Source organism: Portunus trituberculatus, chromosome 44, assembly GCF_017591435.1.
Source record: "Portunus trituberculatus isolate SZX2019 chromosome 44, ASM1759143v1, whole genome shotgun sequence".
NCBI lineage: Eukaryota > Metazoa > Arthropoda > Malacostraca > Decapoda > Portunidae > Portunus > Portunus trituberculatus.
This window is the reverse complement of record NC_059298.1, coordinates 9,622,882-9,646,425: the sequence shown is the minus strand read 5'-3', so window position 1 is coordinate 9,646,425 and position 23,544 is coordinate 9,622,882. Positions and strand designations below refer to the sequence as shown.

The following is a 23,544-nucleotide window of genomic DNA, read 5'->3' as shown; positions in this document are numbered from 1 at the left end:
TCAACAAGTCATTGCTTACCTGTATCGTTACTTTTCTCTTAATGCTACTCTGTTTTTTACAGTTATATGTATTGTTAACAAAACCTTACATTCCGTGTATTATCCACGTTTGTATTAGTCATCTGTTCATGTGAAATTATTTTCTATTGCATCACTGTCTCTCCCCTTTGGTTACCTGTTTAAAAGCGTTGTGTGTTACATTTTCTTATTAGAAGTTTTTACGTAAGTGCCTTATCCTTTCAGTCCTCCTGCAAGTTACATGTATTTTTATTTTCTTGGGTTGTCCGTTATTTAAGTTTTATGTACATTTCTGTATTGAAGGTATGTGCAAAGAGTTTGGTATCCTTTCAGTTTTCTTATATTCCTGGGGTGTGCGTGTGTTGGTCTCTTGGAATATAAACAAGTTTATTCTTTTCCAATAATCGTTCCCAGAGTGTACTGCATCAAAAATTGTCTGAACTTTAGAATGTTCCAGGGAAGCTGCTTGTTGCCTTCCGCCACCCAAGGTTCGTCCAGGAAAGGAGAAAGGAAAGGGTTTGAGTAAATGGCTTTTAGTTTTATTCTCACATATCACAAGTTTGACACGTTAAAATCCAAGCACAAGTGCAAAATTACTTTCCTGTACACATTAAATATACAAATATGAATATTTACAAGCTAAGATGCACCGTCTCCAACGCACCAAAATGAATCACAGATACAATTTGTTTTCAAACAAATTAGGCTTCTTTATGTACATTTGTACATTTTGTACATATGTACATGAAAGCTAAAGTTAGCATCACAAAAATAGGTTTGAGTCTGAAAGAAGCCTAATCAACATAAGCTGCCTTGCAACCAGTATATTTTGCTGCAATCATGATATTTTGAAAGACTTATTGCACGCAGAGTTGACACGTCCGAACACCAAGTGCGTCACAAGAGTCCACCGAGCAAGACCACACAGCGACCCTTAACAGTAAATCAGTGACTCTACCACCATTTCAACAACCTGCGAATGAACATGATGGAATTTTTTTCGCTGCTGCCCAGAGATGAAAACTTGCAACTCAGGTAGTGAAATGTTACAATGTCGAGACTTATGGACATACTTTTCTACGACATTGACCTTGAAATTGTTAAAGTATCATTGTATCATACACAAGCAAATCCCAAGTCACACATGGGTGTCTAAGTTTATGAAATAATTACCACTACAGATACAAAATGGAGGTAACACTGTTATGTGCCTGTAGCATCTTGGCCTCTTGAAGGGTAATTTGCTATGTGGAGCGGCTCAAGATGGCGTCCAGAAGCTACCAAAGACCTAAGGCTTCCACCACCCGATGAACTGCCCCGCTGGGAGCTGCTGCTGCTGATCCTGCAGAATGAGTCTAGGTTCGACATGCGCTCGTGTTGCCCCTCACAGGCTCGTGCTGTGTCCGAAACACTGTGGCAGCCAAGCAAGCAGCGGCGCCTCGACGATCATGACTATATGTATGTATATATAATTCAAGGTGGAGCTTGTGAGGGACAGGACGGAGCGCGTGCCTAGATTGTTTCCTTGTCTTAAATATTAAACATACAATCCATGAGTCGAACAAGACACAGAAGTTCTGATACCAGCTTCTGGCGCCATCATACCGGTTATCACTACTCAGTCTGTCAGGCTTGAACTCTAAGCACACCGTACATGGAGAACATGGCTGACGCCTACATAAAGAACGTCGAAGAACATACATGATGAACTGGATTCCGTATGTGATGGCGCCTGACCTGCACCGGGAAATACTTTTACGTTCCTGATATGGACGGGATAAAAATGTTTCCCGGGGCATGGAGCAGTCGCCTGCCAGCCCCCAGAAGGCGACGGGCGGCGGGCGGCCCTCGCAGCGCCTCACGTCCGGAGTCACTCAACCTACCCACAACAGACTCAATCCTTACTACAATGACTCAATCATTACGTACAGCTACAATGCCACGACTAAGGTATCCTTCACTGATGACTCAGATAATCATGAATCTTCTAAACATTGATACAATGTATCGTTACATTATAATGAAGCAGGTTATGCATTTTCTTTAAATGCAAACAAAAATTTGATGCACTTCAAAATTAAATAATGATGACACAACTCAATTGTACTGACACTATAAACCTTCGGAGATGGAAGGGAGGAAAGGAAATTACTAGAGAAAAGACCGAATATCGACAGACTTAAACAAGACAGTCTATAAATAAAATAACAAAATTAGTATAACTTAAAAAGGTTAGGACTAAATATACAACCTAACATTAAACTAAGTGAATGAAAATGAGTTAATGACCACAATGTCTGGTTCATGGATTCTAATAAGCGTATTTTTATTATTTTTTCCAAGAAGAGCTAAAGTTAACACCTAAGAATCTATCCTAACACGTGTCTTACTTTCACTTCTCACTACCTTATAAAAAAAAAAGACCTACTCAGCTTTACAAAACATTAATTAATGCCGACAAGCTTAATACACTGATGTCTGAAGCATCGTTTGTGCAAGACTTTAGGCCCGACTTCGCGAACAACACTTGAGTGGGATGTTCGGATTCTCAGGACCCAAGAGGTAAATCGGAGGATAACAGCCACTGACAGCGTCCCTCGAGTGTCGTCCAAGAACTCGCACCGAAGGGCAGGTGTAAATAACAGTGTAATATTGCCATAGGATGGAGTGACTGGAACAGCATGACACTAGATACTAACAAAGTGAATCGACAACACTCACTGACTTAACTAACCCCTGTGTTATTATTAATTATTATCAGTAGGTATTATGATTAACATTAGAAATTCCCGTACGTAAGCACACCCATAAGTTTCCACACTTAATAGTACACCATGAGATAATTAGCCGAGGTGATGAAAAGGAGAGGTTCCCCTCGGAGGAAGAGGAAGAGACCACTCAACCCTCCACGGTGACTCGGGCTGACTCTACCTTCACTACTCACTACGATGACGACTTGACACGACGACGACGACGACCACAACTGTTCTTTTAATAAGAGGAGGAGGGGATTGGGGGAGGCAGGCGGGAGATGCAGGCGCGGCCGTAACCAACACCTAGACGCTTCCCGACAGCCTTCAATCACAAGGTGACGACGATTGTTATAGCGACCAGGCGACGACCACGGTGACGCAAAAGGCCACCAGCTATCATGCAGTCGGTCATCTTGCTACTATGCTAATGATTGGCGACGACATTGATAATGACGATGACCACGACGAGGAGGACTGACAATCGCGACGAGGCTCCGTAGGCCAGCACGGCATATCACAGCACAGTGTTGGTTCTGAGGGGCACGTAGGGGCCGCGGGCTGGGGCGAGGGGAAGGAGAAATCATGAGTCAAGGAGAAGAATGAAGTATGAACTCAGTAAACAAAGTTACAGCAATCAGAGTCGATAAGAGTGTCTAAGGAAGTCCTGAGTGAAAGGCGAGAGGCAAAGGTGAGGCCGGGGACGGGTCGCTGAACAGGCCATCTCATCGTCTCAAAATCGCATGACCCCAATTCTGAGTCTTTCATCGCGTCAGTCACTCGTCTTCTGAAGGAGAAAATTCTTCCATCGCCTTAATTTTCAATTTGCAAAACCGGTCATGGAGTCCCCGTCAGCGTCCCCGGCGGGAGGGATACCCAGGCCCCTGTGGCTGCGGCCCCGGTGCTCGGTAAGCGTAGAACCCTTAGTAGGCCAAGTTCCATAAGGGCTGTGGGAGGTAGTGATGGGCGTGGGCCGCCCCTGGCAGGAGAGAGGAGGTGTGGGTCGTCCCCGGCAGGAGAGAGGAGGTGTGGACACTACTGCTGCTGCTGCTGGAGGTGGAAGTCATGGAGGAAGGCAGCGGCAGGGAGGGCTCTTTCCAGCTGCCGCCACTCAAGTTAAGCGTATCTGTGGGGCAAGAGAGAGAAAAAAATTACTAATGAAAGCTATGAAGGTGAAAAAATTATCTTATTATTTTCCAAGTTCCTAATTACACCAACTGTAATAATAGCAGTCTAATCGAGACACAAGGGAAAAACTGTATGTCCCGAGGCAGGCGTCTGGCAAGGAATGGCGGACGTGCTTCATCATGTCACTTTTTTTCATTATTTCATGAGAATAACCCAGCATATTGAACTCTCCCCTTTTCCCTCAAACTCTCGCACACAAAGATGTGGGAAAGATCACACTTTCAAGGTAAGCAGGCCACTTCAGCCCACCACATAAAGACTCGCCAGGCGTCGTCCTCGAAGCACCTAGTGTCTGCCTATTTTTTTGTTTCAAGCTAAAACGGCCCGGATTGCCAAGACGTCAAACACCACGAGAGAACAATGCTATTGCCTTCTCAAGACAGGTACCGTGAACCCTGCCCACTCGAGGTCAAGCGCCACTTAGCGCAGCAAAAACGAAATCCCATCCTCACTATGCGCCTTCCCCCTTCACCTCTCCCTCCCCCGACGACCTATCGCCGCCACAGATCCAGACCCACGAATATATTCACGCCGGATTTCATCAGCGCAAGAAAAGAAAAGAAAAAAAAAACGTAGGTCTGCTATTAAAAGACACCCGCGTGTTGTTTATGCATCATTGTTAAACACACACACACACACACACACACACACACACACACACACACACACACACACACAATGAAGCCTGGCAACTCGCCCCTCTCTGCTTAACCACCTAAACACGGCCGCCAAACGAGGCTTCCTCAACTCAGTTGCTGGCCTTCCTCAGCTGTCACGTTCCATCGTTCGAAGGCAGCTGAGCTTGACCCTAATAATGATTTCATGAGAACGAGACGTTGTTGATCTTACTTATAGTTATCCATCAGGCATGAACTTCCTGAATGATACTTATGTATCCTTAAACTTTTGACTGTAACTGGCTCGTGAAATGTCTTCTATAAAAAGAGAAAAACAAAGTAAGAGACTAGCGTTCTGTCAGGTGTTACTGAGATGCAACACAGACAGGCTTAATAAAACATCATCAGTTCACACTATCAGTTTATCTAGTGCTGCATGATTACATCAGTATGCCTAGTCACTAGGGTGTCTGGTGCTGACGTCATCAAGGAAGGGAGGCTGTTTGTTTTCTGTGGGAGGAGAAAGAATGGCCGTCTTGGCACACCACCACGGCCGCCTGTCGCCTGGCCACATGATGTACGACCAACTCATGGAAAGATGCGATCTGAGATAACACGTTTTATCAGCCACACTGTAAACGGTTGGAACAATGACGTGTGGGATTAAGTGGTGGAGAGAACAAGTCGTGAAAGAGTGTATGCAGTGAACAATGTGTCAGAGCCAGAGGTCACGTCGGCTCACTGCTCGGCCTCAACAATGGGTGGCCGAGACAATAGTTATATGCCGGCACTGAAGGTGACTGTTTTCAACATAAGTCAATCTGCCAACTCTGAGGTGAGAGTGAAAGCTACAGAACAAGAGCACCGAAGAATGAAGGTTATTCAGTGAAGAAAAACAGCCAGCAATAACAACACAAGATCGAGTACACGAAAAGGCCAGAAGCATTAGGCTTTCAGCAATGGACTTACGCGTGTGAGTGTGCCTGGGGACCAACACTGAGGATTTACCAGCTAGTCACGCTCACCAGGCCAGCGGCCCCAACAAGGCAGACCGGTCCCCTGAGGAAGGCGCCATGGGAAGACTGCCTGACTGCCCACCTATCTGCTGGCCCACGAGACAGAGCAGTTGCATTGGCTGACCCCACAACGATTTACCAATCACTCGCTTGAAGCACACACACGCATGGCACGGTGTCTTCTTTGAGTCAGTGGCATTTATTGGAGGCCATGGTTTACTATCTAGGATCGACAAGTAGTAGTTTTGTAAATATCACACACATGCAAAGATCAATAGCGAAAAGCCTAAAAGATAATCTCATGAAAAAAAAGGAAGCAGGTGGTGGCCGTGTTAGTGCAAAGCTAAGTGACCGCCAACCCCGCAGCCCGTTTGTTGCCAGATTACTTTTTGTTGGCGCATAACAGTAGATAAAAGGCGAGGCGGCACCGACCACCGCTTCCCGGGCTCGTTGCACCACATGCTGGCCTTTCACAACCTCGTTAGTGACGCAGTTTTACAGACAAGGATCAAAACAACATTACGATTGTGTGTAAGACCATTTAGCCGAAACGGTCCTGACGAGGCCCAGACCCTACCTCCGCCACACCTCTTCCCTTCCCACGAAGTTATCAGAAAAAGTAGTCGACCCACATGGTGACATCAGCTTTCGAGGCCACTGCGCTGAACCGTCGGTGAAGGTGACGTGGGCGCCGTGAGGTCATGCGTCTGGGCGAGGCTGTGACGTCATCACCACAGCTTTCCTCTCCCTCAGATTTCAACAGTCATCTTGATGCAAAGGTTACAAACGAAACAGAACTCTTCCCAAAACACGACGAAGACACAGGCGGGGCGAGTGACCCTGGCATTACTTCACCACTGATGGCGGTGATTATACGTACACAGTAGCGCTCGCCTTTTGTATGTGTGTGTGTGTGTGTGTGTGTGTGTGTGTGTGTGTGTGTGTGTGTGTGTGTGTCTGTATGTGTGACACGCACCCACACACGGACACGCTCAAACACAAACAAACAAAGTAATGAACAAGATGCTCCATTGCGTGTCCCCAAAAGGCCTGGCGAGTCGCGGTGGGGAATAGTAACCACCAACAGTAACCTTGGCCCGTGACAGTGACGTGTGTGCACTAGGCGGACGTAACGGCTCACAGCCGGAAGAACAAAAAAAAAAAAAAAAAAATGCAACCAGAGAATGTATTTGCTTGGAAATACTTGATATCGCTTACGTGGAGCTTTCCTTCATGCAACTCGTCCCACCTCACGCCCCTTCCCTCTCATCCCCTCCATCTTTTACAAACAACAAGAGGGCCACTAACGGCCTGGAAGCGCCAGGGTTTTCCCTCCTCAGAAGCCACACACAAACAACTAAACTTCACCCACGTCAATACTTACGACTAATACCCATTACTCTCGAGGCTGCGGGAACACCACGGGATTACCCAGGAAGCCGCGAAGACTGGCTTGCCGCGCATATCCAATAACGAACGCACCACGCTGTCCTGCCTTGCCCACACAGCACCGGTCTGTGTGTGTGTGTGTGTGTGTGTGTGTGTGTGTAAAGAAATCTAAAAACCTTTAAGGTAATTACAGAACATTTATGGAAATTACTAATCATTATAGTGCAATGTTTGAAATATTTAATAATAAAATACTGGTGAAGAAGAGACAATCATCCTAGCCGGCGTCCGTCAGGCCCGCCATGCCACACACCTTGACAAGGACGTCGGCTTCCCGTCTCTGTGGCCGCGGGATGGTGCTTGTTTGTTCCCACCACAGCAAACTACTTTTTCATGCAAATCTCTTTACGCCGTCGCCTTCTCTTGTCACTTCCTCGAAAATGAGAAACTGTTCATTCTGTTGCTCGGATGTTAATGCCTCTCCTTGCTGCTCGTGTCTCGGACTGCAACTTTCAACACCGAACTCTTAAGCACCACTTTCAACACCACTTCCTCCCTCAACCTCCGGCACCACTCCAGCACGGTGATGAGGGACGCGCCAGACCTCGCTAAGACGACTTGCTCTCCCTCATTCCCTCATCACTCTCACCAGGCAAAGATCTCTCTAAGACTTCTATTACATGACTGAAACACAACCTTCTATAGACTGTAACGGCAAAGAGAGGCCACTTTTTCTTAATTTCTTGACCTGGCTTCGTGACAGGATTTGAGGGTTCCATGAAAAAAAAAAATGAAAAAAAGAAAAAGGAAATAACATCGGACACTGAAGGGCCTCGACATTTAGACACCAACAGCTTTAATGGGCCGAGTGCACCGCTTGATAAGAAGAGAAGGGCGAGGCATGGGCGTGAGAAGTGAAGGACGCGAAGGGACATGAGCAAAGGGAAAATAAAGCTGAGAGAACGAGAGAGCTCAGGAGGAAGAGAGAGAGAGAGAGAGAGAGAGAGAGAGAGAGAGAGAGAGAGAGAGAGAGAGAGAGAGAGAGAGGAGGAAGGGGGTGGTAGAGATACAGCGCGTGGAGCATTCAATTGAAAGGAACGAATGAAGCAACAGGAGAACGTAAAAAAATAAACAAAGGAAATGAGAAAGTAATTTGCAAGAGAGAGAGAGAGAGAGAGAGAGAGAGAGAGAGAGAGAGAGAGAGAATCATATCGTACCAGGACACGCAGCTCGCCACCCACACCCCCGGCCGTTCCCTCCACATCTCCCCTCCGGTAACCTTCGGCGTCAACACATCGGATCGATATTAGCGACAAAGGCAACGAGGGCGGAAACCTGCAAGCCTCATAATTACTCGAGCTGATCGGAGAAGAGGGAAAGGAGGAAAAAAAAAAACACAAAATGAGGAGGAGGAGGAGGAGGAACGGGAGGATTGGTAGAAAAGGAAAAGGCTTCTTTCACGGAATTTCCCCCGGGGGTGAAGACTCGAAGATTATTACTATTAGCCACTGGAGTGAATAACTGGAAGAAAGGAAAGGGAGGCGAAGCGTGGCCGAAACACAGCAACAGCAGCATCTTTAGGTCCTTTGTTGTGTCTCTTATACGTCTGTTGATGCAGGGAGTGCCGGCGATGGTTTCCCTGTCACCATCCCTGCGTATTACTTTCCCCGCATTTGGTGCTTTCATAAGTGATTGATGGAAGAGACTCTGGAGGGGAAAGGGGAAGGAGAAAGGGAGGGGAATATAAGATGAAAAAGAGGAGCCAAAAGAGAAAGGAGATGGAGGCGGAGTAGTCTCGTCACGGCGCCAAATGGTACTTAGCGCCTCCATTGTCCCAGAGCAGACAGCAAAAAAAGAAAAGAAGTCGGGAGAAAAAACGCGCCAAGGTGTTGAGTGATGGAGACAGAGAGAGAGAGAGAGAGAGAGAGAGAGAGAGAGAGAGAGAGAGAGAGAGAGAGAGAGAGAGAGAGAGAGAACACAAAGAAATACAACGTAAATAGAAGTCAAGGGAAAACAAACAAGTATGGGAATATTTACAAGTATCCTAAGTGGCATGAGATGAGAGCATCCTATTGAGTCCCAGCAATTCCCAGCCATCCACGTCGCCTCTCTGCAGCTTTGTGGGACACTCCTCCAAATCTGGGCTCAAAATCTTTTAAGTCTCACTCCTGGAAGATTATACCCAGCGGCTGACAGACGCGGCCACCACACGTCAGACCCCAACAGCCGCCTCAGGAACCCGACGTAATAACCAATAACGGCCCCTAAAGCCTCGACAACCACGGCTGCCTCCCTCCCTTGCCTTTCCTGCCGTCCCTCCCAGGACCAGTAAGGCGGGGATGGGGATTTAGCCACCATAAAGACCTCTCGTGCCTACGCTAGCATGTCACCACTCAGACCTAAATTCTTCTCCTCCACCTCAAATTGAGCGCATTGTCTTACTTTAATGCAGTCTGGAGACCGAAGTGGAACACCGCCGAGGAAGAAAGAGAAACCCAGATCAAAGGGACTGTTGGATAACGACTTGGTAGTGAGGCCAGGCTTGGATGTGCACTCAAGCGGGACAGTAAACACCCTCAGGAGAGATTAGTCGTGGCTGTGGCTTGACTGACACACGGACGAACGCACTCCCTACTCTTGGTTTACGCTGGGATATTACCATTTGTTTGTCGACGGTAATGGCCTCATTCTCCGAGCCCAACACGGACGCTGAAACTGAATTAATACACCAAGTTCACCAGCTACACGCGTCGACCCAAACTCATGACCTTTTGAAGTCTTTGAAGTCGATCCGTATCAGATTATGATGTTTTATTTTTAAACCTTGATTCATATTCATCCTTGGAGAAGGGGAGGGTTGGTTGGGGTTCATGTAAAGCACGTATGTAATAAGAGTGATGTTTATTCATGCATTGTGACCAGGGTACCAACAACTGCCTTCAGCTCCGTCGTTTCGTAACCAAGTTGCACACCACAAGCCGCGCCCCTGGGAGTCTGGCGTGGCCCTCTCTTGCTGTATCTGTACACTCTCACCTTCCCTGGAACTGTACATAAACAAGACGACATGAGGGCACGGGGCGGGCGAGGCGACATGGACTAACGTTTTCTTATGTGTTCCAGATCATGTTATGTTTTGTGAAGCCATTGAGTGTTACACATAAAAAGACGGTGTGGGCTTTCCTCGCCTCGCTAACTTACCAACACTTCACATTAACTGCCAGCCGTGTGTGTGTGTGTGTGTGTGTGTGTGTGTGTGTGTGTGTGTGTGTGTGTGTGTGTGTGTGTGTGTGTGTGTGTGTGTGTGTGTGTATCTGTAAACCGCCACCATCACCACTCTCTGACCACAAACCACAGCTAAGTAACTCAACTCATAATAGCAGCAACAATAACAATGCAATAAAAGGCCACGAGTCAAGGAGGCACATTAAACAGTCATTGCCCGCAATATTAATTTCCTACAACGAGACTGAGAGTTAGACAAAAAGAAAGGAAAGGAGGAAACAAAAAAAAAAAAAATAAGGCGTGTAGTCCCTTGTGAGTCCATCCTCTCTTGCGCGGGAAGGGAGAGAGGGAGAGGAAGAGGAAGAGGAAGAGGGAGAGGGAGAGGGCGAGGGGTGACATGGCCGCGGGCAGAGGCAGGGAGGGAGCATGTCTGGGAGTATGTTGTAGTATTTTGAAGTTGATGGAACATTTGCAGGGAGGGAAGGTGGCGGGTGGGAGAGTGTGTGAGGCGGAGGGTGGAGTAGGGAGGCGGGTGGGAGTAGGAGGAGCAGGAGTTGGCGACGGCAGGAAGAAGGCAGCATTTAGTTCACTTTGATGGTTCCAAACATGGTTACACTACTCAATTCCTTATGGGTGTTACGGTTTTGACGGAGCGAGAGAGAGAGAGAGAGAGAGAGAGAGAGAGATCCAGCCACAAGTTCCTTTTTCCTCTGAGTTTATAATGCCTTGTCTCACATAATCAGCTAATTCCTTCCCTTGAGTGAGACTCTCTCTCTCTCTCTCTCTCTCTCTCTCTCTCTCTCTCTCTCTCTCTCTCCTGCCTTGTGTGGAGTGGGAGCGTAGGTGGGCGACGTGGCGACATCAGATCAGGGAGCCCCTTGTGACGAGGATAACGGGAAATGAGATGGTAAGGGGAGTCGAGGAGGGGAGCGCGAGGGAAGGCAAGGAGGGGAGGGGAGGTGCTGCGGTGAGAGGCAACGTGTGGGAGCTGACACGCGGCCGCTGCCCCTCTCCAGCCCCTCCCTTTCCTCCCCTCGCTCTCTCCCCTACTCTTTTCTGTAAGCCGAGACGTCACAGTGGTCTTCATCCCCGCCACAGAGACCCATACGAAGACGTCACAAATATTCACACCATCAGAGAGAGAGAGAGAGAGAGAGAGAGAGAGAGAGAGAGAGAGAGACACTTATTGAACACACTATCTCTGGTGTTTCAGATCACAATGCTTGCCTTGCTGGACTCGGCGGACCCTGAGAGAAAGGAGAGGAAACGCAGTGAAAGGAAGGTAAGAAGTAAGGGTTAGTAAAGGATTATCGTGAGTCGTAACCAGTAGGTCCGCGACCCCATGCCGCCCCTGACCTCTTCAAACTCGGAGGTCGGACCAGCGAACGGGTGTAGGAAGAGTCTGCCGCCTGAGGGGACTCCATCCGCCTCTGTCTCATGTCTTCACTGCCGGGCTTCGAACCCACGTACTCATTTCACTCATGACCTGACGCCACTATCGCTCTCCCCCCTCCACCCCCACCACCAGTACCGCCATCATCTCTCCCTCCCTCTTTGCCACATCCCTTGTTCATTGTGAGCGGCTGACGGCCACAAAACAGATGCGTTGTGAACCTTGGCCATTGTTCCCCGCCTGTGTGTGTCGCGGCGCATAGCACAACCAACACTCATCACTTCAACCTGTCGATGAGCAAGGGTGTGCAGCATCATTTTCTCATTCGCTCAAGTCTTTTTATATATTTATTTATCTATTCAATGTATGAGGAGAGCAAGACTGTTTCCGCTTTTGTTGTCATCATCCCTATCTTCTCTATATTCCCCGCTCCCCTCACAAAAAAAAAGGACAAAAAGGTAAAACCAAGCTAACTGTACAGAGGCAAGACCGACTGTCCACCAACACCACCACCACTACCCAAGCCACACTTTGCATCATCACAAACACAACACAAATCTCCCCTTTGTTACTCGTATCCGCTTTCCTTTGAAACCTGCACGGCGGAGACACACACACACACACACACACACACACACACACACACACACACACACACACACACACACACACACACACACTTCTTGCACACATTTGCTGCCATCCCCCTCCCCTCCCATGCTACTTCCCGGCGGCGGCGATGCAGCACCACCAGGAACCTGGCAGCCCCAGGTGGCGCGCCAGTCATCTGTTTTACGGCGCTTCATCATGCCCTCTGTGCACTACGAGGCCATTCATACCGGTTACTAGCGACAAAGCTGTTATCCTCCGCGCGACCCATCCACGCCTCAGTGAGAGTAAACCAATTTTCACCGATTGATTATATTGGTGGGTGTTATGGCCCCGTCCCTCTCCCTCTTACCCCATATCCTCTCCCACTCCACCCTTACGCTTCACTCACTCTGATGCACACACACACACACACACACACACACACACACACACACACACACACACACACACACACACCCTTCCTTACTTGCCCAGTTTAAACACAGCAATTTACACACTTTTTAACACCCGTCCTTGGATGTTACTTAGGAAGTCAGGAGTTAAGTCTGCCAACAACCGACGCAGAGTAGCTATTCACAGCCACTCCTTCCCTGCCTGACGTGTATTATTAGATGCTTCACTGAGTTTCCCCTTCAGGCAACTAGCATCTTCCTCTTACTTATACTCTCGTTCTTAACATGACCTCAACCAAGAATGCACCACTTTAGCACTTACCCCTTTACCAGTTAAGTCTCCCTCCCCTCTCTAATCGCCCCCTGCGGCCTCCTCCCCTTCTGTTAGCTCCATCACGGGGAGTCAACGGCGTGCATTACCTATGATAATCTATTCATAAAACGGACCTACAGTAAACGAACTGAGGCGTGGGAATACGTACGGCCAGAGACAAGATTGAAGGAGCGCCGCGAGGTCGTTCAGACAGCCCCCGGGATGGGAAATAATGGACGGGAGGTGTTGAAGGGGAGGGGACAGGAGGGGACGGGATAAAGGGATGGTTAAATGGAAAGGCGACCCTCCAGTGAGGTCGTCGGTCGCTGATTCGTAAATGGGCACATACACTGACGCCAGGGAAGAGGGGAGAGGAGATAGAAGGACCACATAGCCAAATGGTGCTGCGATTTTTTTTTAAGTGAGTCTAATGTTCATCTCCTACGTGCATTTTCTTTAAAAAGTGTGTGTGTGTTATAACAAAAGTAGCGCTCGTCAGTCAAGATCCAAAGCCAATCCCTGCGGCATAGAAATCTTTTGTTGATCTTGTCATTAATAATTTTCGGGTAGCAGAACCAAAACGCTGCGTTGGATGCACGAGTGTGGTACACACATGAAACACTCACCACGCATAATGGGGGAAGTGGGGAGGAGGAAGGGAAAGGGTTACTCTTACGTAGCTTCGTAGTCCAAAAAAGTCTCCCACACAAGTTGATGGTTCATAAAAGGACGAAAATGGAAAAGTTTAAGGAAGCACATAAAGACGAAGCCGACGCTGTGGCGCGGAGACAAACGACCGCCTAAGCGTCTGGTCCACGGGCGGCTGGAGTAAATGGCCCTCAGCCTTTTTCCCAGAGGAGGCTTGGTCTCGCGGGGCTGAACAATGAGACAAAGGGTGAGCTCGGGGGAGGCTCAAATAAGGCTCGTATGGGAACGGTACAAACGAGTCCCTCTCCTTTTTTTTGTTAATGCGACGCGTACTGGCCATCTCCTCGTCCTTGACTCGCCACGTCGTCAGGTCACACGAGTACCCCTGTGTCATCGGCTTATCTGTGGAGAGGCACTTTGTCGCAGCCCGGGAGCCGTATCCTGGCCAGCCACCAGGTGCACAACCCTCGGCTTATCAGCGGCGAGGCAGAGGGCTGGTGTGGTGTGGGCGCCAGTCCTCTGATAGTTGGAGTGGCTCACTTGTAACAGCAGCGCGCCCTCCACTTGTGAGGCTTTGTCCTTGTCGGGTCACGTTACCGGGAAGCGTTGGGGACGTCTTGCTAGGGGAAAAAGGAGGGGAAGCAAGGAAAGGTGAAGCAGTCATTTGTGCTTCCGTTTTAATCAGCGTTAGGCAAGCGAGTCCACGTTTATCTGGTACGAAGAAAAATATCAAGAAAACGAGTTTCTCCTCCCACGCGGCTGCACGTGAGGCCCCGACACCCGGCAGGAAGGTTATTAAGCAAGTGGGGATCGACCCGGGGAGCAGCACGCCCTAACCACCCCATTCCCGTTATTACCAAGAGGGGGAGCCGAGCTGAGGGGATGATAGCAAAGGGCACACGATATGGGCCAGTAATCCATGGTGGCTTTCCCATCCCCTTCATTGTCTCCAGGTAATTACTAGATCGAAACAGACTTCTCCCTGACACTCTTTCTATGCGTCTAAGATGGAATAATATGGAGTACTACCTTTTGATACAACGCAAGTCTTTTAAGACTGTCACATGTAGCAGTAATGAAACTTTCCCCTGCACCGCCATCCATCGCTTTGTCCACCATGATGTATTCACTTGCGTAAATTCTCCCAATCTTGCACGAGTTTGGGGGTGGGGGGAGGTCGATCAATAAGTAACAGCTGAGCGAAATGCAACCTCTAATCTTGTCCCGCGGCCAACATGGATGGAGCCAAGGCTAGCTACCCTTGGGTGACTCAACTTCACTCAAGCAACCCCCTCCCCTCTCTCCCTCCCATCCAATCCCACCCCTCTCAGCACCGCCAGCTTAGGGAACTCCACTCATATTCCGGTAACTGATGAACCCTCCCCTGTAAACCCACTGAAAAGAATTCGCTCGCAGGGGACTTCAAAGCGTTACTGGGAAGAAATAATAAACGTTCAAGGTATGCGCAGAGAGAGAGAGAGAGAGAGAGAGAGAGAGAGAGAGAGAGAGAGAGAGAGAGAGAGAGAGAGAGATTCACCCTTCAATCAGTGAGGCGGGTGAGAGGAAGGGGCTCTGGCTCCCCGCACGTCATCGCCTCCCGAGGGACACCCAGCCTTACCCCGCCCCCCTAATCATTTGTCACCACACGGAAACGAGCCCGCCAAGCTGAGCCTGTCCCGCCCTCCACCCGTGACCATAAGACCATGACTCAAAGATAAAGACAAAAACAAGGGAGGAACAAGAAAATGAATGGAGCGTGTGAACAGCCCGCCACCTTTTACAGAATAAGGGCGTCATGACCCCGCCAGCCGTCCCCTCCCAAGGCGACACTGGAAATTGTTGGCCCGCTCAGCCGCGAGCCACCTTCCTCTAGCAGCTGCCAAATATCTCCTGCCGCCATATCTGTTTTAGAACCTCCAAACCCCCAGCGACGTGCAATTGCCTGACCATGAATTACTTAGTAACATAATCGTGAATACCAAAAGACTTACCACACACGCATCAAGAATAAGTCACCGGTTGTTGTGAAAAACTATTGAAATACAATCCAAAACATTGACAGGCAACTGCGTGAGGGTGTTGCCACATGAGCCAGACTTCCCTGAGTATTCTACACTCAACATCACATGCATGCAACAAAACTACTATTTGGCGTATGCACTGTCTAATGCACAGCGATGCCTGCACTGTGGGGACAAACGTGGCTGCATGTAAGGGGTGAGAATAAATCATTATTGGCAGGAGCAACACAAGGAGAATGCAAGGTATGCGATTATGAGGCCAGGTGCCGCTCGCCAGCCAGGTGTGACAGGTGGTGTGTTTATGAATGTCAAGGAGAGATGAGCACACTTCACCTCACTTCCAAGTAGTCAATGGCGCCAATCACTGACATGATCTCCCACTGAATGTTACCTCTCGAACCTGAATCAATAAGAACATGACGAAAATAGTCTGCTTTGCTGGGTTCGATCCACAGCGGCTCGCGAGGCGGCAACACTGGGGTGCGGCGGCCACGTGCGCCTCTTTGTTGTTTATTTCATGTTGGTCCGAATTTCACTTTTTTTACAGAGAAAACGACAGAAACATAAATAAACGCCCAGAAAACCACTCACACTCACTACCTGAAAACCGACATGCACTGCAACACTCACTACGTCCACAGCATTGCACTAACTGCACGGAATGTCCTACATGCACAACACTAAATAAACACATAACACTTAATGTAATACTTGATAACAGAAAATAGAGGGAAAAACGTGAGTTACAGCGAAATGCATGCGCGGAAGAAAACAAACAAACGCAGCACCATCTTTAAGTCTAGACTGAGGCAGCAACTTAAACTTGACCTTCGCTCATCCTCGCCAGACTCCGCCCAGCACTACAAACGTTGGCGCTCTCCACGCACACACGTTTTTTGTATCATATGAACGCGCATCACAAGGCACTTGGAAGAACACACTTTTAGTACTTTTTTTTTACAATTTGAGCACTGAATTTGCACCACTACCAGACCAAGCAACTCAATGCCATCGTGCGAAGCCCATAGACTTTACAACACTCACCTGTCACAAAATCGTCTGTCAGATCAACTGGTGTGCAGAATCCTGAGTCAACGAGGCCACGGGTTCTGTCTGACGCCCACTCGCCGCCCGCAGTCTCCGTTCCCACAGAACATCCAGAGTCCCTCGAAAGTCCAACAGTGTAAAGGAGTGATGTGGATCCCGCGGGCGCTTGCTGCACGGGTTGGTGTGCTTGTTGGGGTTGTTGTTGCTGCTGTGACTGTGCTTGTTGTTGCTGCTGCTGCTGCTGGACGGGCATTAGTGACCTGGGCGTAATGGGATCCGTCCTGGCCAGATCTAACGAAGTAGTGAGGGAAGCACCCATACCCATGTGCTGGTGAGCCATGGATGGCGCTGGTGTGGCAGCTAGAGCCCCCATAGAGGTAGATAATGCCCTTGGGCGTGGATGGACATGGACAGCTCCACCCGTCAGTCTGGCCGGCCGACTACTGCCAAGATAATCAGGCAAGTTGACACTGCTAGCGACTGACAAACCACGTCTCGTCCTGGCCGCCCTTAGCTTGGGTGAGCCACCCGCCGTGCCTCTGGTGGGTGTTCTGGCCAGCAGGGAGGGTGGCAGACCTGGCGCCACGAACTCTGCCTGAGGAGGTGCCATCGCCGCCGCTTTCGGATTGCAGCAAGGGCCTGTGCAGCGACCACCATTACCCCACACCAGTTGCTGAGACTGTTGTTGTGGTGCTGGTGGTTGCGGTTGTTGCACCTGCTGCTGTTGTTGCTGCTGCTGCTGCTGCTGTTGTTGGTGTTGCTGCTGCTGCTGCTGCTGCTGTTGTTGGTGTTGCTGCTGCTGCTGTTGTTGTTGCAGCAGAAGCACTTCATTCCTGCTCGGTAATCCAACCATACTTCCTTCACGAGCACTTTGTACACTTCTTGCACTCTGGCTGTGAACACTTCTTAGTACACTCTGGTTAGGTACGTTCCTTGTGGCACTCTGATTCTGTATAATTCTAGATACACTCTGGCTATGTGCACTTCTTGCACCACTCTGGTTCTGTACACTTCTTACCACACTCTGGCTCTGCACATTTTGCACGTTTCTCGCACTCTGTACATTAACTGATTTGACACTAGATGAATTACAGTTGGGGTTACCACACATGCACCACGGCCGTGGCTGCACAGCGCGAGTAGACCGAGCACTCGCCACTTGCTGCTGCTGCGGTTGTTGTTGTTGCTGCTGTTGCTGCGGCTGCTGTTGTGGCTGTTGCTGCTGCTGGGGCAGCTGCAAAGGCGCCAGCGGGCGAGCCGCCCCCGACGTGGCCACCATGGCGGTGGGCGAGGGGGTGACGACAGCTCTGGATCGTGCCCGGACGGCAGACATGTATCCCGGGTGGATCATGAGGATGGGCTGGGAGCCCTTCGGCGGGTAGATGTGTGCTGGAAGATCATACTCCACCGAGGTTTCCACTTGGAGCGGGGAAAAGTAATCCTTTTGGGGGTCGATGTTTGGCTTCCGTGAGGGCGATGCATGAGGAGTCATGCTAGGGTATGACCCGCGACATACACTCGACACCATCTTTACACTCTCCACCTCTACCAACACTTCATGGAATACCACAGACACCGCATGGGAGATCTCTCAGCGGCTCAAGAAGCGTGCTCCCGCTTCGATGTACAAACCCTGACTGATCCCAGCAGATGGGCCGCGACAGAAGATGGGTGCGTGCGCACTAACTCTCACGACTTTGGAGAATCAATACTTTCCATTATACTCTCTTTGTATATTCTACTATATTTTTGTTATTCGTCTTAAGGCATAATGAATGTGTACCTTTGATAAAATAGTCGAAATCTCTAACTAGATGAATGATAGGAACTCGAAGTCTGTGAGAGTGTGGCAGTGTCTCACAAAGGAAACAGCAGCTGCGTCTAGCCTGGGCATGCGGGCATAAAGATCACAAAGAAATCACCAGCCACCCTCCCACAAAGAAAATATCCTTAGTTTGGAACCCAACACGTCGGCGCATTCCGCAGAGACCGGTGTGGCGCGGCGCACAGGCACGCCTCATGCACGAACACACTCATAGCGGCTTTCCACAGAAAACATTCCCGGAGGTGTAAACACGTGTGGCCACCTGATTTCCTTGTTAAATGTCAGGCTGCGGCAGCTGTTACTGTTTCCGGGAAGTAGAGTGTGGCAGGAATAAGCCCGCAAGGAAATAAAGCGTTGAGCCGCCAGACTTGCCGCGGCTGGAGAATAATGTGTCTCGCGAGATGTTGCTGGAAATACCGGTCGGGGCCCCTGGGGTGTGTCCATCACCGGGCGGGCCACTTGATCCCCGACAGCCGCGCACCACCGCTGCTGCCTCACACTCTCAACCGGAGATTTCTTCACCAAATGAGCTACCCGCCTGGAAACCTTGAAGTCATTTATTTTTTGTATGTTTCAAGCCAGTTTTGCATCAGCTTTTTGTCTTGCCTGTAGAGAGACGAGACGACACTGTGGGGCGGAGAGGGAACGTTTGTGTTTTAGTGTTTTCCTTTACAAGGGAAGGGGACACACGGGAAGGGGAGAGTGATGGAGGAGGGAAGGCGTACCGGACGTGCTTGTTGATAGCATGTCCTGGTACTGTAACACACTACCTGCAACTCATCCGTTCGGAAATCACGTAGACTTGTTTTGAAGGGAAACCGCCGATGATGTGGTTTGGTGAACATATGGCCGGCGCGTCAGAGTCTCGCCCATCATGACCACCACGCGGCGTGCACTCCCTTCCTGAAATACAGCGATATAGCGGTGGCCTCTATGCTGTCTTAGTTTATCTTTTCTTGGTTCTACCCGTGCAAATAGTCCAGCGCCCATGTTATCTCTTTTTTTTTTCTTTTTCTTTTTTTTCTGGCGTTTTTTTCTGTCGTTAATAGTTTGCATTAGCAGCTACATTTACCACCTGTGCATTGATCCGTTGATTACACGTGTAGGCGGAAAGGGAAGCCAGGTGTATGATTTACGTGCATGCTCATTGCCCCGCACGGTCAGGTGAAGGCGAGGCAGTGGAATAAGTACACCTTACACTGCACTAAAGACTGACACGCTGACAACTTTAAGTGTGTGCGTATTACAGATACAATTCAAGATGAAAATATCCAATAACACCTGCCCTGACCTTTGATTGACGTGTGTTTTACACATAATTCGTCACTAAACATTACTTGGTTGTCCATGAACCTTTTCCTCTCACGATTATGCCGCGAAATATATCAGGAAAACGTTTTATTCTCCACCGGCACTGTATATTCTCCTGTTCTGCGTCTCTTATGATTTATTGCGGCTATGAAATTTTAATATAGCATCGATTACTGATGGGGAATGGCAGGCGGAAGGAGGGTGTGTGTGTGTGTGTGTGTGAGTGGGAGGGGAATGGATGGGGTGAAGGGGAAAAGGCCACAGCTGAGCGATACACGACATTTTAACTGGTAATAGAGGCAAGTTGAGTGTATGCATAATGTAACAGTGTTGGTCCCCGCGGAATGAAATGTACATAGAAGAAAGTAAAGGTGTGTCAGCGTCCTGGTGAATATATATTCAATTCTAACCGTTGATGGATAGATTATACATGCTTAGTATTATTCATATCGCCTGTAAAGTGGAAGAAGTCAGTATGATTTGTTGAAGGAAAATAAAAGTACAACACGCATCCTTAAATACACGAATTTATTCCTATCTTATTAATCCCTTTTAGTTGTAAAGTTTGACATCTCTAACGTGAACAATAAACATGCTCCTCACATCAACACTCTTCAATTTGGATGAGCGTGGGAAAGTTACTTACAAAATACAATAAGCAATCCTTTCCCCTGATAAAAATAAACAATAACAACACTCACTCTCCCTTTTGTAACACCGCCAAGAGACAATATTGAGCTAATCACGTCAATCAGTTGTTGTGGTCGCGGTGAAGGTCGATATGATGCGTTTTGTTGGTGTAATAACGCCCGTAGTGGCGGATGTCACGAGGCGGTGGCTGTCTGTGGTGTCTTAAAGTGAGAGAGGGTAAAGAGACGTGGGATAGGGATAGGGAAGGGAACTGTGTGTGTGTGTGTGTGTGTGTGTGTGTGTGTGTGTGTGTGTGTGTGTGTGTGTGTGTGTGTGAGGGGATGAAACAATAGATAAGGGAAGGATAGCAAGAGAGAAAGAAGAGTAAGGAGAATAAAAGGTAACAAGAAAATGGGAGAAAAGTAGGGAGAGTAGCAAAGAGGAGAAAGGTGGTGAGGAACAGGAGGGAGAAGAGGAGTGGCTTCCCCAGAGAAAAGACGTGAGGTCTCTGTTGGTCATTTCTAAAACACCTCACGCATCGCCAGCATTATCCCTCGGCCGGGTGTGTTTAAAATCAAGAACAGCGGTGGATGCTTGTCCGGCCTCTAAGGAGCTTGCACAAGAGCGGAAGAAAGCAACAGTGTAGGGAGGGTGTGGCGAGAAGACAGAGGATGATGATGATGATGAGGAGGAGGAGGAGGACTGGCCATCGTCCCTGTGTCCTCTGGGAATTTCCAGGGCGCTCATTAAGTCGACAATTGGGTGTTATCGGTAAAGGGTGATTGTAGGGCGTCCTTTTCTCCCTTCCCTGCAGGCTGTCTCTTCCTCCTGTCCGCCGTTTCTCTTACCTTGCATATACACTCATCTTTGTTATTTTATTTGTATGCTTCAATTCTTTAATCTTTTCCTGGTTTCTTCATGCATATTCTTTCTGTTTTCCTCCTCTTTGCATCCGTATTCCTTCCTCTATTACTTTCCTTCGATCATTTTCTTCCAACTTCTTTCTCTTTCTACTCTTCTTCCCTCCTTATTCCTTTTCAAATCGACTCCTTCTTTTCTGTCTCTCTTCTCTCTCTTTCTTCTCTCCCCATCCTTCCTCCCTGCCATTCTCCCTTAACCCTATCCTTTCCTTTCATCTTTCCTCCCTCCCTTCTTTTATTTCCTTGAATCTTTCTTTCTCCATGCGTCATTTCCCTTCACATATTCCTCTTTCTCTCTCTGTTTCATTCTCGTTCCTCTCCAACTTTCATCCTCCTCCATCTCTCTACTCCCTTTGCTTTTCTGCACTATCCACTCACTTCTCTCCTTCCTCACAAACATGTTTTCTCTTCTCTTTAGCTCACTGTCCTCATGGTCCCTCCTCTACATGGTCTTTATCCCATCATTTACCTCACTCCCTGCCTCTACTCCACCTCTACAGGTTTCCTTTCCGCACCTTTACTACCCGCTCTCTCCCTCTCCCTCCCCCTCTTCCTCTCCTCTCTTCGCCTCTCCTCCTTAGGGTCCTTATCGTCACCCCACCTCACTCTCCCTCTTCCTAATCCTCACCTTTCCTCCTCCATAGTCGCACCTACTCTCTCGTCGTCTCATCTGCGTTCCTATCTCTTCTCTTGCTCCCCCTTACTAATAAATGCCTTCTGCTCTCAGTCACATGGTTTTACTTCGTGCTTGATCCGATTTAGCGGCGGTGGGTGACAGGGGAGGCGCGGTGGAGCGTGTTCCCCCACCAGAAGTTCTTTGTTTTTATCATGATCTAGTGGTTTTAGGATTTGTCATGTTTTGTTTCGTCATTTTATTGTTAGATTATTTAAGATTAGGTGATGTTAGCTTGTTCTAATGTTTTGTGTTGTTCTATATTATTTTATTGAGTTATTTTGTCATACGTGTTTAGTATTCATCTTTTTTGGAGTTTGTTTGTTCCAGGAGTCTCACACCTCACATAGCGCTACATTAATGGACGCTGTTTAACTCTGTGAAGTGTATATCAATTATGTGAGAAATTAATCGGTGTTATTTTCCCTTCCCTTCTCTTTTTTTCCCCTTCTCGGCTGTCGTCATTGTATTACATTCTCATTCCTGCAGCAGACCTTTTCTTTCTTGCACTGCCGCTTTCAACTTAACCGACCTCCGCCAGCCACGCCCGCGTCAGCCCGTACTACTACTTTTTTTCCCCTCCTTCTCTATCTAACTGACCTTTTCCCTTCCTCTTTCACTACGCACCGGGCCCTTCCCAGCCCAGTGCAGCCCAACAGAACATAGCCCCGACACCAAACCACCCGCCGGCAACAGACCCCCCTTCAACAACCCCGGGCAGTCCCTTCTCTCCCCCACTTACCCTTCATTACCTGTCATTGTCTAGTCCTTTCAGCGCCCCGCATCCTCCCTCCCATCACTGCCTCAACCATCTCATTTCCTTCCTGCTGTTGCCACTCCTCCCTCCGTTCTCAATTCAATCTACACTCAGGACGCTGTATTCTTTTTCTTTTTTCCTGTCTGTCTCTTGGTCTTTTTTCTCTGTCTCTTTCTCTCTTTCTCTCTCTCCCTATGCCGCACCGACTATACCCACCTCCCAGCTTAGGAATGATAGGGTCACCTGCTCCTTTTTTATCTCCATGAGCCTCATCAGGTTTGCCCAAGGACGTGCTGGTTAAATTAGCCATATTAGGCGTGGAAGATTTGAGGTGTACTCTGATGCCTCGAGATGTTTATGACAAGTTCTATCTGCGTTTCTATTTTTGTTTTTTTTTCGCTTCTTTTTTTTTTCCAGTGCAGTTGTGGTGGTGGTGGTGGTGGTGGTGGTAGTTGCAGTATAAATTATTGTGGTCGTGTTGAATAAAAAGTAGTGATAGTATGAGTGATAATGGTGGTAGTAGAAGTAGTAGTAGTAGTAGTAGTAGTAGTAGTTGTTGTTGTTGTTGTTGTTGTTGTTGTTGTTGTTGTTGATGTTGTATTAGTCGTAGTAGTTGTAGTAGTAGTAGTAGTAGTAGTAGTAGTAGTAGTAGTAGTAGTAGTAGTAGTAGTAACAGCAGCAGCAGTAGCACCAGCAGCAGCAGCAGCAACAGCAACAACAGTATGGTAGCAGCAGCAGTAGCAGTAGCAGTAGCAGTAGCAGTAATAACAATAGCAGCAGCAACAACAGTGGCGGCGGCAAG

At 48.5% G+C, this 23,544-nt stretch overlaps 1 protein-coding gene and 1 long non-coding RNA gene across 3 annotated transcripts in view; one reads left to right on the top strand and one right to left on the bottom strand.

Moving 5' to 3' along the window:
- Positions 1 to 541: 541 nt before the first annotated feature.
- LOC123518772 (transcription factor SPT20 homolog) lies at positions 542 to 18,278 on the bottom strand. 2 transcript variants are annotated; one of them, XM_045279775.1, is made up of 3 exons: positions 16,624 to 18,278; positions 9,910 to 10,022; positions 3,735 to 3,894 (listed from the first exon to the last, which is right to left on the bottom strand). In XM_045279775.1, the coding sequence occupies exons 1-3, from the start codon at positions 18,152 to 18,154 to the stop codon at positions 3,880 to 3,882; spliced, it is 1,659 nt and encodes a 552-aa protein (XP_045135710.1). In that variant the 5' UTR covers positions 18,155 to 18,278; the 3' UTR covers positions 3,735 to 3,879. The 2 variants fall into 2 exon arrangements, with proteins under 2 accessions (XP_045135709.1, XP_045135710.1); XM_045279774.1 differs by lacking the exon at positions 9,910 to 10,022 and having other exon boundaries at positions 542 to 3,894.
- Positions 11,176 to 23,544, top strand: part of LOC123518774 — a 197,002-nt gene continuing 184,633 nt past the window's right edge. The window contains exon 1 of the long non-coding RNA XR_006678876.1: positions 11,176 to 11,482. This is a non-coding gene — a long non-coding RNA (uncharacterized LOC123518774). The remainder of the gene's footprint in view (positions 11,483 to 23,544) is intronic.

Excerpts from the sequence above, each read along its gene's own strand:
- LOC123518772 (XM_045279774.1), bottom strand. The coding sequence starts at position 18,154 with ATGGTGTCGAGTGTATGTCGCGGGTCATACCCTAGCATGACTCCTCAT. Across the intron at positions 3,895-16,623 it reads GACAGACGATTTTGTGACAG|ATACGCTTAACTTGAGTGGC; the intron begins GTGAGTGTTGTA and ends CTTGCCCCACAG.